The following is a 16,165-nucleotide window of genomic DNA, read 5'->3' as shown; positions in this document are numbered from 1 at the left end:
GGAGGAATGTGAGATCATTTTAATGCAAGTACGCAGGTTTTCTTTCCAAATCAAACCAAGAACTCTCATAAAAAGATTCTTATAAAAGGATCCTCTTCTGTAATCATCTGAGATTATCACTGGCTTACAGACATACCTCCTTGGCAACATGAGTATAGGTGGACAAGAACTGAGTATGGGTTTTCTCTAATAACATTCGTAAGTTTCTAGGTGAACTTAATATTTAAACCCACTGAATATTTACACCCAATGGTAGATTCATCCAGGCAGGAAACTGTGAGCATTTATTTAACGTTTTAGAGCTTTTAGCCATGTATATAAAACTGAAATAATGTTTCTTCTTTTTATGTCTCAGCATAAGTCGTCTTCTTCAGAGTTTTGGGTTCCAAATGGGACATATGTTCAGGCCTTGGAAAGGCTATTGATTAGACTTTGCTTCACTGGAAAAAACAAAAATCCAGGGATTTATGATTGGCAAAGTACTCATAATTCTCTTTGAAATGTCATATGTATCCTCAAAGGAGTTAAATCCCCAGAAATCCTTGAAAATAGGAAACAATTCTATAAAATACCTATGCCTGTTAAGATTATTTATGCAACTCCAAAAAAGTTATATTATTGTCAGGCCAGCCCTCAACTCTGTAAATCGATCCTTAACTCTCAATGGCAGCTGCAGCAGCCACTGCCAAAAGTTGATCCAGATGTTCAAAGTGTTGTCAGGATTTAATGTGACTGAACTGTAGTTATTTTCTCCTACTTATTAAGCCATGCAGAAATATAAAAAGGGCTAACATCCAAAATTGTCAAAAGGTTTATGATCATCTGTTTTTAGTTTCATCCTCTTATGAGTAAGACCACACCTAGAGTACTGCATCCAGTTTTGGTCACCACATTATAAAAAAGATGTTGAGACTCTAGAAAAAGTACAGAGAAGAGCAACCAGGATAATTAGGGGACTGGAGGCAAAAACATACAATGAACGGTTGCAGGAACTGGGCTTGGCTAGTCTAGTGAAGAGAAGGACCAGGGGAGACATGATAGTGGTCTTCCAATATTTGAGGGGCTGCCACAGAGAGGAAGGGGTTAAGCTATTTCTAAAGTGCCTGTAGGCCAGACAAGGAATAATGGATGGAAATTGAACAAGGAGAAATTTAACCTGGAAATAAGGAGAAACTTTCTGACGGTGAGAACAATCAACCAATGGAACAGCTTGCCCTCGGAAGTTGTGGGAGCGCCATCACTTGAGACTTTCAAGAAGAGATTGGACTGCCATTTGTCAGAAATGGTGTAGGGTCTCCCGCTTGGGCGGGGTGTTGGACTAGATGACCTACAAGGTCCCTTCCAACTCTGATTATCTGTTAAATCTGAGTTCAGTTATCTCTAAATAATGAGCCACTTTCATTTTGAATGGGTAACTTTACAAATAAGATGGATGGATGGATGGATAAGATAGAAAGATAAAATAAGAAAGATAGCAGAGAGATAGATAGATAGATAGAGTCTATTACTTGCATGTAATTTACAATCATTCAGATTATGTTTTATTTATGAATAGATGCATAGATTATTTGTCTCTGTTTCATGGTCAAATCCTTATAATGCTTCTATATAACATTTTAGATTGTCAATGTACTGTAACTGATACATCGCATGTACACAGTATAATTTAAATTCCTTTGATCTTAACTGTTTGGATCGATAGTTGTGGTTTATCAGCAATGCCAATGAGCCAATTACTGTTTTAAGTAAAAATAAGAGATGTCTATCTCATTACGTGTGTAAAGTAATATTATTTGACAAATAGAGGAATTCCAACTTCTGGATCTTTAGTTCTAGCCATCATGCAGAAAAGCACAGACCAAATATTTTCTATTTTTCCCCTAGTTCTGCATTTTTTAATAGATAAAGTACATTAAATTATTTTTCTGCTTTTTGGAACTGAATTTCTGTCACCAAATATGAGAGATATCTGAAAATAGTATCTTTTGGTTTAACAAAATTATAAATTGGTCTGTTGAGCACTTTATGTATATTATGGGAGCCAGTTCGGTGTAGTAACTAAGGTGCTAGTCTAGAAACCAGGAGACTGTGAGTTCTAGTCCTGCCTTAGCCATGAAAGTCAACTGGGTGACTTTAGGTCTATCGCTTCTCTCAGCTCAACCCAAGTCACAGGGTTGTTATTGTGGGGAAAATATGAGGAATAATAAAATAATCAAAATAAGAATATTATGTGTATACGCCACCTTGAGTTACTTATAAAGTAATAAAGATGGGATTAAAAAATCTAATACATACATATATAAATACTAACATGTATCATATTAAATATTTTAAATATTTTAAGGTTTGGAGAAGATGCAGGTTGAACAAAAATAAAACCAAGCCAGGAAGGATTAATAATTTCACAGACAAAATCCATGCTGTGTATATAGAACACCTCTGAACTAGCCTTTGATATCTCTCTCCAGAGCTCACATTGCTACAAAAACTTCTCCACTGGAGATCTTAGAAATCTGCAGCTCTTGGGATTCTGGAATTTAAATCTGGTTCTTGTCAGCATGTCCTATCATGAATTATTCAATTCCATATTATTATGTTGAGGGAAATGCTGGACAATGCAGACTTGTTGCCATTATTAGCACTTTCCCAATACACCTAGTTTGTGTTAGATGGGTTGTTTTAAATTCTCCCCCTCCCCCCCCCAGTCCTTTTGTGCATTTTGAAGAACGCAGTGACAAATGCTGAGTCGCACTGATTGATTGCTTTGATCAACGCTTAATGATGCGATCCCTGAATCATTCCAGTGGATTGCATTCTATGACTTTCTCTGAAGCATTTATCATACATCACCAGGTGCTATTGGTCATAAGAGAAATCAATGGGCGAGCTCAACATAAGGCCTCTTAATATATTTACATTTTACAATATTAGCTCATTACTGAAAGAAGCTGTCAGAGTTATGGGAAAGCGTAGAGTTGAGTGCTGTTTCAGATTTTTGACAGGATTTTAACAGGAATGACCACGCCATTTGTCTCACAGTGCAATTAGCCTCTTGTCTGCTTACTCTTTGATCCTATAACTCTTTATTTAGATGCAGCGCATACTGCTCTGAAATGTTCTGGACTGAAGCATTAATGTCAACAATTAATGTTATTCAATCAAACACTGAAAGCTGTTTTAACAGATAACAGATAATAAGAGTTGGAAGGGACCTTGTAGGTCATCTAGTCCAACGCCCCGCCCAAGCGGGAGACCCTACACCATTTCTGACAAATGGCAGTCCACTCTCTTCTTGAAAGTCTTGAGTGATGACGCTCCCACAACTTCCGAGGGCAAGCTGTTCCATTGGTTGATTGTTCTCACTGTCAGAAAGTTTCTCCTTATTTCCAGGTTGAATCTCTCCTTGTTCAGTTTCCATCCATTATTCCTTGTCTGGCCTACACGTGCTTTAGAAAAGCTTAGCTTAACCCCTTCCTCTCGGTGGCAGCCCTCAAATATTGGAAGACCACTATCATGTCTCCTCTGGTCCTTCTCTAGCCATGCCCAATTCCTGTACCTGTTCTTCATGTGTTTTAGTGTCCAGTTCCCTAATCATCTTAGTTGCTCTTCTCTGCACTTTTTCTAGAGTCTCAACATCTTTTTTATAGTGTGATGACCAAAACTGGATGCAGTACTCTAAGTGTTTCTAAAGTGTTTCCAAATCCATGTTAGGACTAGGTTTTCACAAGCCCAGTTAAGTCATATCCACAACCAAGAGTTGGTCATTTGTACATTGTCATAAAAATATCCCAATAAAGAGGAACACAGACAAACCATAACTGATAATTCTTACATTAAGATTAGAGGTTTATTTCACGAGCAGTTTGGAACATGAACATCCATCATAACACAGCTTATATCAATAACCCATTGCAATGAGGTCCACTGACATAACTGAGTCCAGCAAGGAGTAGCTATGGCCAGTAGCCCTGATCTGAGACCTATCTCTTTCTTTTATACCTTTCTCCTGACAGCCCCTCAGTAAATGGAATTTTACTGAAGCGACTTCCTTGTTCTTTCATAATGACAGACAGTCTCCACATATACCCATGTACATCTCAAGCCTCTATCCATTGGCTATTTTCAGTTCCTTATTTCTCATGGTTTTCAAAACTACGTACTTTGCAAAATCACATTTCACAGCAACAGCTCAGCAGGATTACAAATAGTTCTGATACACTTTGAAATATTTCTATTGAAAACTTTGGTTCATGTAACTTTTGTGGGGGGGTGGGCTGCTATCCTCCTGAGACCTATATAATTTTGGCAGATTCAAAGCCCAGTTTTCCTTTTCTCACACTATTTTTTTTAGGAACAGGCGATTATACTTTCAAATTGTATGGCTAAGAACAAGACTCATTTCCAATTTGAAAAATACTTGTCAATTAGTTTGACACAATTCTCAAGAAGGGCCTATTGTACAGCAAGGTTTGAGTTGTGATGCCATGGCTAAATGTGACCAAATGTCATCTGCCATAGCATGAGAGGTTGTGTATATGTGGTGCCTGTTACTGAAAATGTTGCTCATGTTTTGTTTGATTGTTAGTTGTATGCCTCTTTTAGGCTTAGATAATTAAAATCCCTGCTTGAAAGAATAGCCCACTGGGATCTGAATCACAGATTGTCCTATTTCCTCCTGGGCTCTAAAGTATACATTGTGAGCAGAACTGCTAAGTTTATAGTTAAGGCAGTTCAAGTAAAAACCTGTTATATCAAACAGACTGAGGTAACATGTAAAGATGATGTGTTTATCTGCATGCCGATTCTTTGCATTTACCATATATGTATTTTATTTTATCTAGTTTACCCACAAATTAGCAATAGCAATAGCACTTAGACTTATATATGCTTCATAGTGCTTTACAGCCCCTCTAAGTGGTTTACAGAGTCAGCCTATTGCCTCTAACAATCAAGGTCCTCATTTTACCCACCTTGGAAGGATGGAAGGCTGAGTCAACCTGGAGGATGAGGGGGACACACCAGAATGGAAATTTTCCTCATGGTCCCTCTCTGCTCAGCAAAGTGGCAGGCAGTTCTGTGGGGAGGAGGAGGAGGAGGCGGCTGTTTGGGACCTCTGCTGAGAATTGTGAAGGGAAGGGAAACCACGCTAGTCTACATTATAAATGGAAGGAAGGAGGACCCCTGGAATGTCTAGTTATTGCTAACATTTCAGAAATACTTATTTACTGAAAATTACCAGAATATTTAGAAATAGAGTTCTATCAATCTTTTTCTTACTTCTGACCAAAGATAATTGGTTATATGACAGCCAATGCTGGCTATTTGTACTGCTACCTGTCATGAGGATTTTAATGTAGACAATGTAGGGAAGTGATAGCCCAACAAATGGCCTCCAATGGCTTTTAAAAATCACATTAGATGTGAACTCCTAGCAGCATAAAAGCATTTTCAAGGACTTTTCCTAAGCCTGACTCTGACAACACTGCAGAGTCCTGAAGAGATCAAAGCAATCATCACAGCGGGTCAAGGATTCCCATACAGAAGGCTTCATTAATGCAAGATGTTCAATGACAAAACAATTAAATATTTCCAAGGTTGTTTTTAAATAGTTTACGCAACCATCAAACTTGTGGGTATTATCCCCAGTATTCAAGACAGCCTGTTTTATTAACATTTTGCAACTCTTCCCCAGGGCTATGACAATATAAATTTTGGAAAGACAGTTGATTTATTGTCTGGCTGAAATAAGAATGCTGCAAAGGACATTGGACCAGAAGCTATTTTATCAACCTGAAATTCCCATATAATTTTCCATCTTCATCAGGAAAAAAAAAAACACAACCCTTTCCTGAACAGACTTTCTTATAACACAGGGAATTAATTATTGTGATATTGAAACCCAGTCTCAAGATTCAGTCGGTGGAAATTGTGTTAAAGTCATCTACAGGAATGAAGGTGAAAAAAGGCAAAACGTAGCAATATCTTTCAATGTTTCATTTTAGGTAGTGACCATGTTATCCTCTAGATTTGGTTGACTTATATTTTCTAATATCCCTCATTACTGGCCAATAGCAATATCATTTAGCACTTATATAGCACTTCACAGTGCTTCACAGCCCTCTCTAAGCGGTTTACAGAGTCAACCTATTGCCCCCAACAATCTGGGTCCTCATTTTACCCATCTCAGAAGAATGGAAGGCTGAGTCAATCTTCAGCTTGGTGGTGAGATTCGATCTGGCAGCCGGTGATCAGCAGAAGTAGCCTGCAGTACTGCACTCTAACCACGGTGCCACGGTGGCTCAGTGCTTTTGGATATCTGTTCGGCCCCAGATCATAGATCTCCCTCTCCCAACTTCATGTGAAATGTGTTCAGAGTATTGCAGTGTGAATTCAGTGCCAGAAAAGTAAACACAGATGACCGAGGCTTCATTTAACTTCATTTTATATAAAATAAGTAAATGTACAATACCAGTAGTTTCTTCCAACATGGAAAGGTTACAAGCGAACACAAACAGAAGCAGACATGTTACAGCTCCAGTTCAGAGCAGAACAGCAACTCAGGAGCTCAAAAACAGACACTTTAGTCCAGCAGGCCAACAACACACAGCAGAGGAGAGAAGCAGTTTCATTTTCAATAGACAGACTCAGAGCTCAACATAGCTGCAGAGTTGCAGAGCTTAATATAGAGCCACGCTTAGGCTATTTCTAGTTTCAGTTTCCAATCAGTCCTCATTGGCTGATTTAGTTGCTATGCCTATTAATTTGCTGACCTTGTTATCATGCTCTATTCCAGTTTATCAATATACTCTGACAAAATGGACCACAGCAGAGAGGGTACAGGTTGTCCTTGACTTACAACCATTCATTTAGTGACCATTCAAAGTTACAACGGCACTGAAAAAAGTGAGTTACGACCATTTTTCACACTTACAACCATTGCAGGATCCCCATGGCCACCTGATCAGCATCTAGATCAGGGGTGTCCAATCTTGGCAACTTTAAGACCTGTGGACTTCAACTCCCAGAATTCCTCAGCCAGGGTTGGACACCCCTGATCTAGATGCTTGGCAACTGACTCATATTTATGACGGTTGCAGTGTCCCAGGGTCTTGTGATCCCCTCTTGCAACCTTCTGACAAGCAGCAGCAATGGGGAAGCCAGATTCACTTAACAACCATGTCACTAACTTAATAACTGCAGTGATTGACTTAACAACTATGGCAAGAAACGTCGTAAAATGGGGGAAAAAACTCACTTAGCTGTCTCGGTTAGCAACAGAAAATTTGGGTTCAGTTGGGGTCGTAAGTCAAGGGTTACCTATATAAAGTTAACAGGAATTGCACTTGCTTTTCCAAAATGGGGCCATTTTGATACAATTATTAAAAAGAATTCCAACTTTCTGTGGCAAGTAAGAGAATAAACTAAATGTGGGCTTTTCCTTGCATGTATGAAAATCACCAAAACTGGAATAAATTTCAAAAGGAGATTCTATTTTCTCTATCTCTTGTTTCAGTGATGGGATTCAAAAATTTTTACTACCGGTTCTGTGAGCATGGCTTGGTGGGCATGGCAGGGGAAGGATACTGTAAAATCTCCATTCCCTCCCCAACCCATTAACCTGCTTACCAGCTCTGTTCTCCTGTGCAGGGCAACAAAAGAAGACCCGGCTGATCAGCTGGGACTCGGGAGGCAGAGAATAGATGGGGGCGGGGCCAGTCAGAGGTGGTATTTGCCGGTTCTCCGAACTACTCAAAATTTCCGCTACCGGTTCTCCAGAAATGGTCAGAACCTGCTGAATACCACTTCTGTTTTGCTTCCACAAGTTTATATTAGAAGGTTAAGAAAATCATCTGTACTACAGCCTGACCTAGGTTGAAAACAGACACCCATCGGAGCAGTCTAGCAGAAAGGTCTAGAGAAGGCCGGCAAAGAAGTAATCTTGCTGAAAATAAGAAAAGTAAAGAATAAAATGAGATAGCAGGTAGGCCTGATCTGCTGTTCAGTGTTAAGCGCTACATCGCACCAAAGAACAACACACCTACTCATCTGCAGCATGCTTGAGTGAGTAGTTGGAAATACCATTTCTTTCTGTCTACTGAGCACTGGAGTGACTGTCCAGAAAATGCATCAAAATAGAATTCTTTATTGGCCAAGGAATTCGTCTTCGGTGCATAAGCTCTCAGTGTACTTAAAAGATACAAGGGATTTCTGTATATAAATAAATTTTTATAAGTGATATCAAAACTACTACTGAACAACATGAAGTCAATAGCAGTATAGTAATTTACACTGCAAATACAAAATTGAGCTTAGAATTATTGACAAGCAAAGTTTGAACTTTAGGATACAAACTATATTGTCACCAAAATTTGCAATTAAGGTTATAGGTGGCATTAAACAGTAACACAAAGTACTTTGCAAGTCATAAAGTAGCATTTTATTTGGGTAATATATGTATATATAGATAGATATAGATATATAGATATAGATATTTTTCTCTCTGGGCACAATGAGAATACAAAAACAAAACTCCATCTTGGCAACAGGGAAGGCATCCAGCCATTAAACACTCTGCTAGCTCCATTCAGTTGCCCAGACTCCACCCCAAAAAAGGATTATGGGGTCATTAAACAATGGTGATGATAAAGATGCAGAAAGATTTGCATTAAAAAAAAATACTTCTGCCAGTATCACTTGGGAAACTATCTTCAACACTGGGTTTCAGTTCTTGTATGGTAATTCCAAGCCACAGAATCCCCTGTGAAACTATAGAAGTGGAAGCCCAATTTATAACAGCAGCATAATTGGTATTTTATTGATTGTTGTAAAAACATTTCATATCTATTGAGAAACAGAGACAGCAAATATATTGTGCTATTTTTTAAAAAAAACCAGCCTACTATTTATTTTAAAATATTGGCTGCTCAAATAGTTGCTATGATAGACAGGTAACTGGGCAATGCTTAAAGTTTCTTAAATGAAAAAATAGTGCGATTCACAGCTGGATGGTTATATTAATAACTCTCTAGACAACAACTTTAAACTTCACATATGCAAAGCTGATAATAACAATGCTTTAAGGAACACATAGGAAGGAAGATAAGAATCCAACTTACTGTTCAAAGCACTTCTACCTACCTAACAATGTGTAAATTGACAAAATATGCAAATATTTCATGTAACTCCTTTCAATTCTACTATCCCCACCTGCAGCCAAAATGAATAATGATTTTTATGCGTCCTTTTTTTTCTGCAGGGGATCCATAAAACTCTCCACAGGCAGCCCTGATCTTCCTTTCTGTTTCATCCTACATGTTGTGCCTGATTTGAAAGACCTTTAAATTTTAATGGGTATCAGTAAGGGATGCCCTTGCCTAACCATGTTTCTGGCAATCAGCCCTGAAACAGTATTTATCATGGAGTATTGGTCATCCCAAGGTTCAGTATACACAGGCCCAAATTCTTTCGCATCATCAATAGTAAAATCCTTCAGCTTACATTCCTTATGAGCATTTAAGGGAATGACTTTTAGGGAGTGGTACGGTGGCCTAGAGGTGGGGCTCTTGCCCCACAATCAGGAGGCTGGGAGTTCGATCCTAGTTAGAGGCAGACATTTCTCTCTCTGGGGCACAATGAAAATATATCTGCTGAACAAAACTCACGCACTGGTGACAGGAAAGGCATCCGGCTATTAAACACTCTACTAGCTCCATTCAGTTATCCAGACTCCACCCTGCAAGGGATTATGTGGTCGTTAAAAGGTGATGATGATTTTAGGGAATGACTCCTACTGACATCAGCAAAGCCTTTTCTTCTATTGCTGTGCACACTTCAGAAATGATGCAGACAAAACATTTTGAATTTGTCTAACCACAGCACTTTCCTATGATTCATGAAAGCATCAACCTCATTTTAGCTCATTCATTCATTCATTCATTCATTTTATACAGTCATCCCGCTCAAATGCAGGTACTCTTCAGTTTACGCCTAAAATTGAGCCCCAACATTTCTGTCGCTAAGCGAGACAGTTAAATGAATTTTGTCCCCATTTGATGATCTTTCTTGCCATGGTTGTTAAATGAATCACTGCAGTTGTGAAGTTAGTAACACAGTTGTTAATTGCTTGTTAGCTGTGGTGGTGCAGTGGTTAGAGTGCAGTACTGCAGGCTGCTTCTGCTGACCTGCTGGCTGCCTGAAATTTGGCAGATCAAATCTCACCAGGCTCAAGGTTGACTCAGCCTTCCAACCTCCCGAGGTGGGTAAAATGAGGACCCAGATTAGGCTGACTCTGTACACCACTTAGAGAGGACAGTAAAGCACTGTGAAGCGGTATGTAAATCTAAATGCTATTGCTATTGTTATATGACCTTGGAACACTGCAACCATCATAAATATGTGTCAGTTGCCAAGTGTCTGAATTTTGATCACATGACCCTAAGGAAGCTGCAATGGTCATAAGTGTAAAAAAGGATCATAAGTCACTTTTTTAAGGCCATTGTAACTTTGAATGGTGACTAAGCTAATGATTTGTTAAATCAAGGCCTACCAGTACATGACTCTGGAAGCTTATAAAAACCCCAGCCATTAACACAACCAAGAGAAAGGCTCCATCATATACTCAGGAGCCCAACATTGGGCCCATTTGGTTTCTTCATGATCCTGAAAAAAAATATTTAAGTGTTTTACATTAAAAACCCAAAGCCAATTAAACCTGTTTGACAGTGGTAACTCCACCGATACATTCAAAAATAAATCCTATTTAAATCAGTGGGATTTTAGTATTAAGTATTTAGTAATTAAATACTTTGGTAATTAATTTAGTATTAAGCACAAAGGGCACCATAGGCAGAGAAGCATGTAGAATTGATAGATCATTAAACCACCAATTTCAACACTCCGCCATGATATGCCTAAAGCACAATGGGATACGACATTCGTTTATAATTTGAATGGTAGGCAGTGGAGCTGAATCCCAATTAAGTGGGCATCAGGTTGCAATCTCAGCACTATTTATTTTTTTAATAAAAAAATAAATGGAATAGATGGAATTCCATCTCTGTAGCTTGGATTCCAAAGAGAATAAAACTAAAATTTAAATTGGCATTTCCTATTGTGCTTGTTTCTAGACATCACCCCAACAATTACCTTTACCTTCTCTACCCTAACAACATTTGCTTCATCCACTGATTGCCTTTTTAAGCTATTTATATCAAGGGAGCATTGTGTCAGGTCATGGTAGTCACTTCCATTTCATTTCATTATTATGTAATTATGGCAATGTAATTCTCATTTTTCTACTTAGAGCATTTTTATTTTATTTTGAAGATGTGGTGGCACAGTAGTTAGAACGCAGTATTGCGGGACTAACTCACAGTTAGGAGCTCAATTCTGACCAGCTAAAGGTTGACTCAGCCTTCCATCCTTCCGAGGTCAGTAAAATGAGGACCCAGATCGTTGGGGGCAAAATGCTGACTCTGTAAACTGCTTAGAGAGAGTTGTGATATAGACTTATATACCACTGTAAAAGCACTATAAAGCGATATATAACTCTAAGTGATATTGCTATTGTTATTTAACTCAGGTATCATCTGAAATGGCTCTCGAAGCATGGAGTTTAGAAATCACAAACATCTCCTTGGTGTATGTGAGAGAAGACAGTGTATGACAGCCAGTTAGTGTGGTGCAGTGGTGGCTAACCTTTTCGGGCTCCTGTGCCAAAAATTGTGTGCGAGCTGGCACTTGTGAGCTCACGTGCCAGCACACAGAAGGCAATGCACGCCCCCTGCCCCTTGCGCATGTGCGCATAATCCCCCCGCTCCCCTTACCTGCACTGCACCTCACAGCTGATTTTTGGCTGGTTGAGGCCTTTTTCGGTCTCCCAGAGGCTTGAAAAAAGCCCCTGCAGGCCGAATAGGCCCATTTTGTCACTTCTGGTATTACAGGAAGTGACAAAATGGGCCTATTCGTCCTGTAGAGGCTTTTTTCAAGCCTCTGGAAGGTCAAAAAAGGCCTCAAATCAGCTGTGAGGCACACACATATGCAGTGAGGTAAGTTTGCCTGCGGCTCACAAGCCAGCACAAATGGCTCTGCGTGCCACCTGTGGCACGTGTGCCATAGGTTTGCCATCATGGGTCTAGTAGTTAAGGCACTAGGCTTGAAACCAGGAGACCCAGAGTTCTAGTCCCATCTCAGCCAGAAAGCCAGCTGGGACTTTGGGCCAGTTATTCTCTCTCAGCCACCTACCACCTAGGGTGGCTGCTGTGGGAAAAATAGGAGGCAGAAAGTGTTTTGGCTATGTTTTTTTGAAGCCATGGTGGGGCGTTGGTTAGAATGCAGTACTGCAGGCTACTTCTATTGACTGCCGGCTGCCTGCAGTTTGGCAGTTAGGAGTTTCACAAGCTTAGGGTGGACTCAGCCTTCCATCCTTCCAAGGTCGGTAAAATGAGGAACCAAATGGTTGGAGGGGGGGGGCAATATGCTGACTCTGTAAAACCGCTTAAAGAGGGCTGTAAAGCACTGTTAAGCGGTATCTAAGTGCTATTGTCATGTTTGCCACCTTGATTTATTTTTAAAAATAATAAAACTGGGATACAAATAAATCAGTACATAAATGTTCAAATAAATATAAACAAACAAACAATGTTCTCGTAAGCCTACCATTTAGAACTCACAGTTCTCTGTTTAAATCTGCCCTTGGCTTGTTGGGGGACTTTTTGGCCTAGGCCCTAGAGAAAAAGTTAAGTGTAACACTGCGTTTATTCTTACAAGCGATTAGGCAGCTGCAGGGTGAAGGAGGCTGCTAATTATCACAGTGGCAGAGATATCCCTCTTGGGGGCTTCATGTCTCTGATCGCCAGTGGGAGGCTGTGAAATTCTTCCCAGTCTGACCCCTGCAGAAACTGCAGTGTCTTTGGTCTCAGCCAACCGAGCTAGAATCAGAGGGTGGCTGCAAAGACGGGCAAGATGCTCTCCAGAGAGTTTTTCCTCTCTCTTCGATCAACTCTTTGAAATTAATGTGCATTGTTGTTTCAAAAAGCTGTTTGATGGGCTGCAACTCTGACCCCCCGCTTCTGTGCCCCCTTAGTGTTTGTCCCCTCCTAAATTTCAGTTTTGTTACATTTCAGTTTTCATTCACCCCAAATTTCCCAGTATTCAGCTTAAGGGGCCAGTTTGATTTAGTGATTAAAGGCAACGGGCTAGAGAGCAAGAGACTGTTAGGCATGAAAGTCAGAAGATATTTTCAGCCAACTTTTCTTTCTTTCTTTTCTTTCCTTCCTTCCCTTTCATTCCTTTTTCTTTCGTTCGTTCCTTTCCTCTCTCTCTCTCTCTCTCTCTCTCTCTCTCCCCTGAACCCACCTCACAGGGTTGTTGTTGTGGGGAAAAAGAAGAGAAGGAAGGAGTATTGTGTATATTCGCTGCCTTGAGTTACTTATAAAGGAATAAGGGCAGGATTTTATTTTATTTTTAAATCTAATAACTCCATTAAGCGGGGGATTTCGCGTTCCGAGGGAAAGAGAGAGGCGTCCCCTTACCTTCCCCGCTTTTTTGCAGGATTTCAAGAGCTGCTCCCCGCTCCTCTCCCCAAAAGCCTCCCGATTGAGAGACCCATCCTTTATCCGCCTTCTCCTCCGATTTCTTTGCTAAGACTTTCCAGGCTAAGCCAGAAAGGGAAGAGTAAGACAAGGGGGTTAAAAAAAAAAACCGCGCCACGCCACGCCGAGATGGGGCGGGGCGGGGCGGGCGGGAGCCGGTGAGGTAAGGGCAAATGCCTCTTGAGGGTGGGGGCTTCATTTTCGCCAACGGTCATGTGCGGCGCCCGCACGCGGATAAGAGGAGGAAAAGGGGGAGGAGGAGGAGGAGGCAGCACTGAGCTTGCGCAGTCAGGGGCGGGCCGTTCTGCTTGTTGCTGCTGCAGCTGCCGCTGCCGCTGCTGCACCGACCGAGCGCTCTCGGTGCCGCTGCAGTTGGTGACTCGCTTTTCAGCACCTCGGAGAGCTCCTCAGCGCTGCGGCTTTATTCCCCTTGCAAGGAATTTGCCGTAAGGAGGAAAGGAGCCGGAGGGAAGGATAAGGCGCGGCAGAGCCCCTTCGCTTCTCCCGGTATCCCCACAGAGAGAGAGAGAGAGAGAGAGAGATGGAGTGAGAAAGAGAGAGCTTGGAGGGACCGAACCGGCCTCCCTGGATGAAGAGTAAGCTGGTTGGCAGCAGCCTTTGATCTCGCTCTCCTTCTCTCCCTAGCAGCGGAGCCCGCCTGGGGAGGCAAGAGTTAAAGCCATAAACCCACGTAAGCTTGGGGAAGACGGCGGCGGTGCGTTCTCCGCCGTCCGCTGCCTCCGCCGCTCTTCGGGAAGGCTCCTTTCCCCCACTTCCCACCCCCACTCCCGATCGGCTGGTGATCCTCTCGCTCTTTCAGCTGCGATTGCCAAAGCAGGCAGGAGGAGCCGGGGAGGCATTGAAAGAAGCAATCCGTCCGGGCTTTTGTGCCGCTGCCCCAGTCGTCTCGTTCGCCCCGCCGAGTGCGGGCACTAGTCTGCGGCCAACATGCTGGACCCGTCGTCCAGTGAAGAAGAATCCGATGAGATCGTGGAAGAAGAGAGCAGCAAGGAAGTGCTGGCCCCAGCAGCCTCGGGAGCTCGGCTCTCTCCTAGCCGGACCAGCGAGAGCTCTGGGGGCGGCGGTGGCGGGAGTAGCGGAGGGCTGCAGCCCAGCAGCCGGAGCGGGAGCAGCGTCCGGCCTTCCAGTCCGAGCCCTTCGGTCGTGAGCGAGAAGGAGAAGGAAGAGCTGGAAAGGCTGCAGAAGGAGGAAGAAGAGAGGAAGAAGAAGCTGCAGCTTTATGTTTTCGTCATGAGGTGCATTGCCTACCCCTTCAATGCCAAGCAGCCCACCGATATGGCGCGGAGGCAACAAAAGGTAAAGTCTTGCTAGGGTGAACAATAGAGGTCGGCAGGTCGGCGAGGAAACAAGACCTGCCCAGAGAGATATCTGGGGAAGGTCCGAGGCACCTGGATATGGAGAAGCCCTACCTGGCACAGGTCAGAATCCAGAGCCAGGACGAGGAGTGGGGTTGAGCTTAACTGCCGAAAGTTTCTCCAAACGGCTGTGTCCAGGGCCCTTTCCTTTGCAAGTTTTCCTGTGGGTTGAGGGGCAGTGCTGGAGGGGGCTTGGAAACCAGAGAGTTTATGTAGAGCTGTGAGATCATCTCTCTTTACAAGATCCTCTGGGGGAAGGTTGTTAGCAGTCCCCAAAGCTCAAGGGAAAAGCAACTTGTATTTGGTGTGTGTGTGTGAGAGAGAGAGAGAGAGAGAGAGAGAGAGGTGGGGGAGAGAGTGAGTGTCTGGCACCTCTATGAGATCTCTCTCCCTGGGAGTTAAAAACACCTCAAACATTTGCTGAGACTCCAAGTCCATCCCCTGGGTAGCAGCTGGTCTCTGGCTGAGGGTAGGGCTGACACTCTTGCCAAGTCAAGGCCTGAAAGCAACTTTCCTGGTTCAGGTCCCTCAGCCTATCCACGGAGATGGAACCTGAGCAGAGGCTGGGTGGTGTCTGCAGCAGGAGAATGCAGCAGGAGCCGAGACAGTTGGAAGGACATCAGGGGGACACAAGGCCTCATGTCCATGGAGTAATAGTACTTTCTGGCAGAGGCGGACAGTAAGCAGGAACTCCGAGAGTTGGGGAGGAGTGTAAAACAAATCCTCAGCAGGACCAAGACGTCCAAAGCATTACTGCATCGGCAGCATTCATGTCAGCGAGAGGTCCGATGACCTATTGCCTTTCTTGGCTGCTTTTCCCCTGGTGGCCTTATATAACTGCAGCTAATGCTAAAAGGGAATTGGCATTTTGCTCCAATCTCCCTATGCCAAAGGAAAAGAAAAGCAGTGAGTTAGAGGGAGGTATACGTCTTGAGCTTTGAGACTTTTCCTTTGTCCTCTGCCATTCCCAAAGAGTACCCCGTTTTTTTCTCAGGATTTTCTTGGGACAAATGGCCAATCCATTGCTCTCCTGGAGATCTTCACAAAGGTTATGCCGATACGCTCACCTGCTGTGCTTATGCCAGGAGAGAACCAATTACAGTATTTCTGGGATGTTTCTGTGTCCTTGATGAAGATGGTCTAGCCATAACACTTCTTGCTGCAGTGTTTGATCTCTAACAATAGTGGAACATGTTT

General features: G+C 42.4%; 1 protein-coding gene and 1 long non-coding RNA gene across 22 annotated transcripts in view; one reads left to right on the top strand and one right to left on the bottom strand.

The window, feature by feature from the left end:
* Positions 1-265: 265 nt before the first annotated feature.
* LOC148126813 (uncharacterized) lies at positions 266-13,694 on the bottom strand. Its single transcript, XR_015741393.1, has 3 exons — positions 13,533-13,694; positions 4,971-5,074; positions 266-440 (listed from the first exon to the last, which is right to left on the bottom strand). It is a non-coding gene; the product is annotated as an uncharacterized LOC148126813 (long non-coding RNA).
* A 173-nt stretch (positions 13,695-13,867) lies between these two features.
* The window catches only part of CADPS (calcium dependent secretion activator), a 434,360-nt gene continuing 432,062 nt past the window's right edge, over positions 13,868-16,165 (top strand). For 14 of the 21 annotated variants that reach the window (XM_087923591.1, XM_087923590.1, XM_087923588.1 and 11 more), the window contains exon 1: positions 13,877-14,909. In XM_087923591.1, coding sequence (XP_087779717.1) covers positions 14,541-14,909 — 369 coding nt within the window. In that variant the 5' untranslated portion in view covers positions 13,877-14,540. Of the gene's footprint in view, positions 14,910-16,165 lie in introns of all 21 variants that reach the window. The other 7 variants (XM_087923594.1, XM_087923593.1, XM_087923592.1 and 4 more) reach the window with 2 other exon arrangements.

The sequence above is a fragment of the Pseudonaja textilis genome, chromosome 2 (genome assembly GCF_049901715.1).
Source record: "Pseudonaja textilis isolate UNSWEBS1 chromosome 2, rPseTex1.2, whole genome shotgun sequence".
NCBI lineage: Eukaryota > Metazoa > Chordata > Lepidosauria > Squamata > Elapidae > Pseudonaja > Pseudonaja textilis.
The sequence above is the reverse complement of the archived record's forward strand: the minus strand, read 5'-3'. Positions and strand labels throughout refer to the sequence as shown.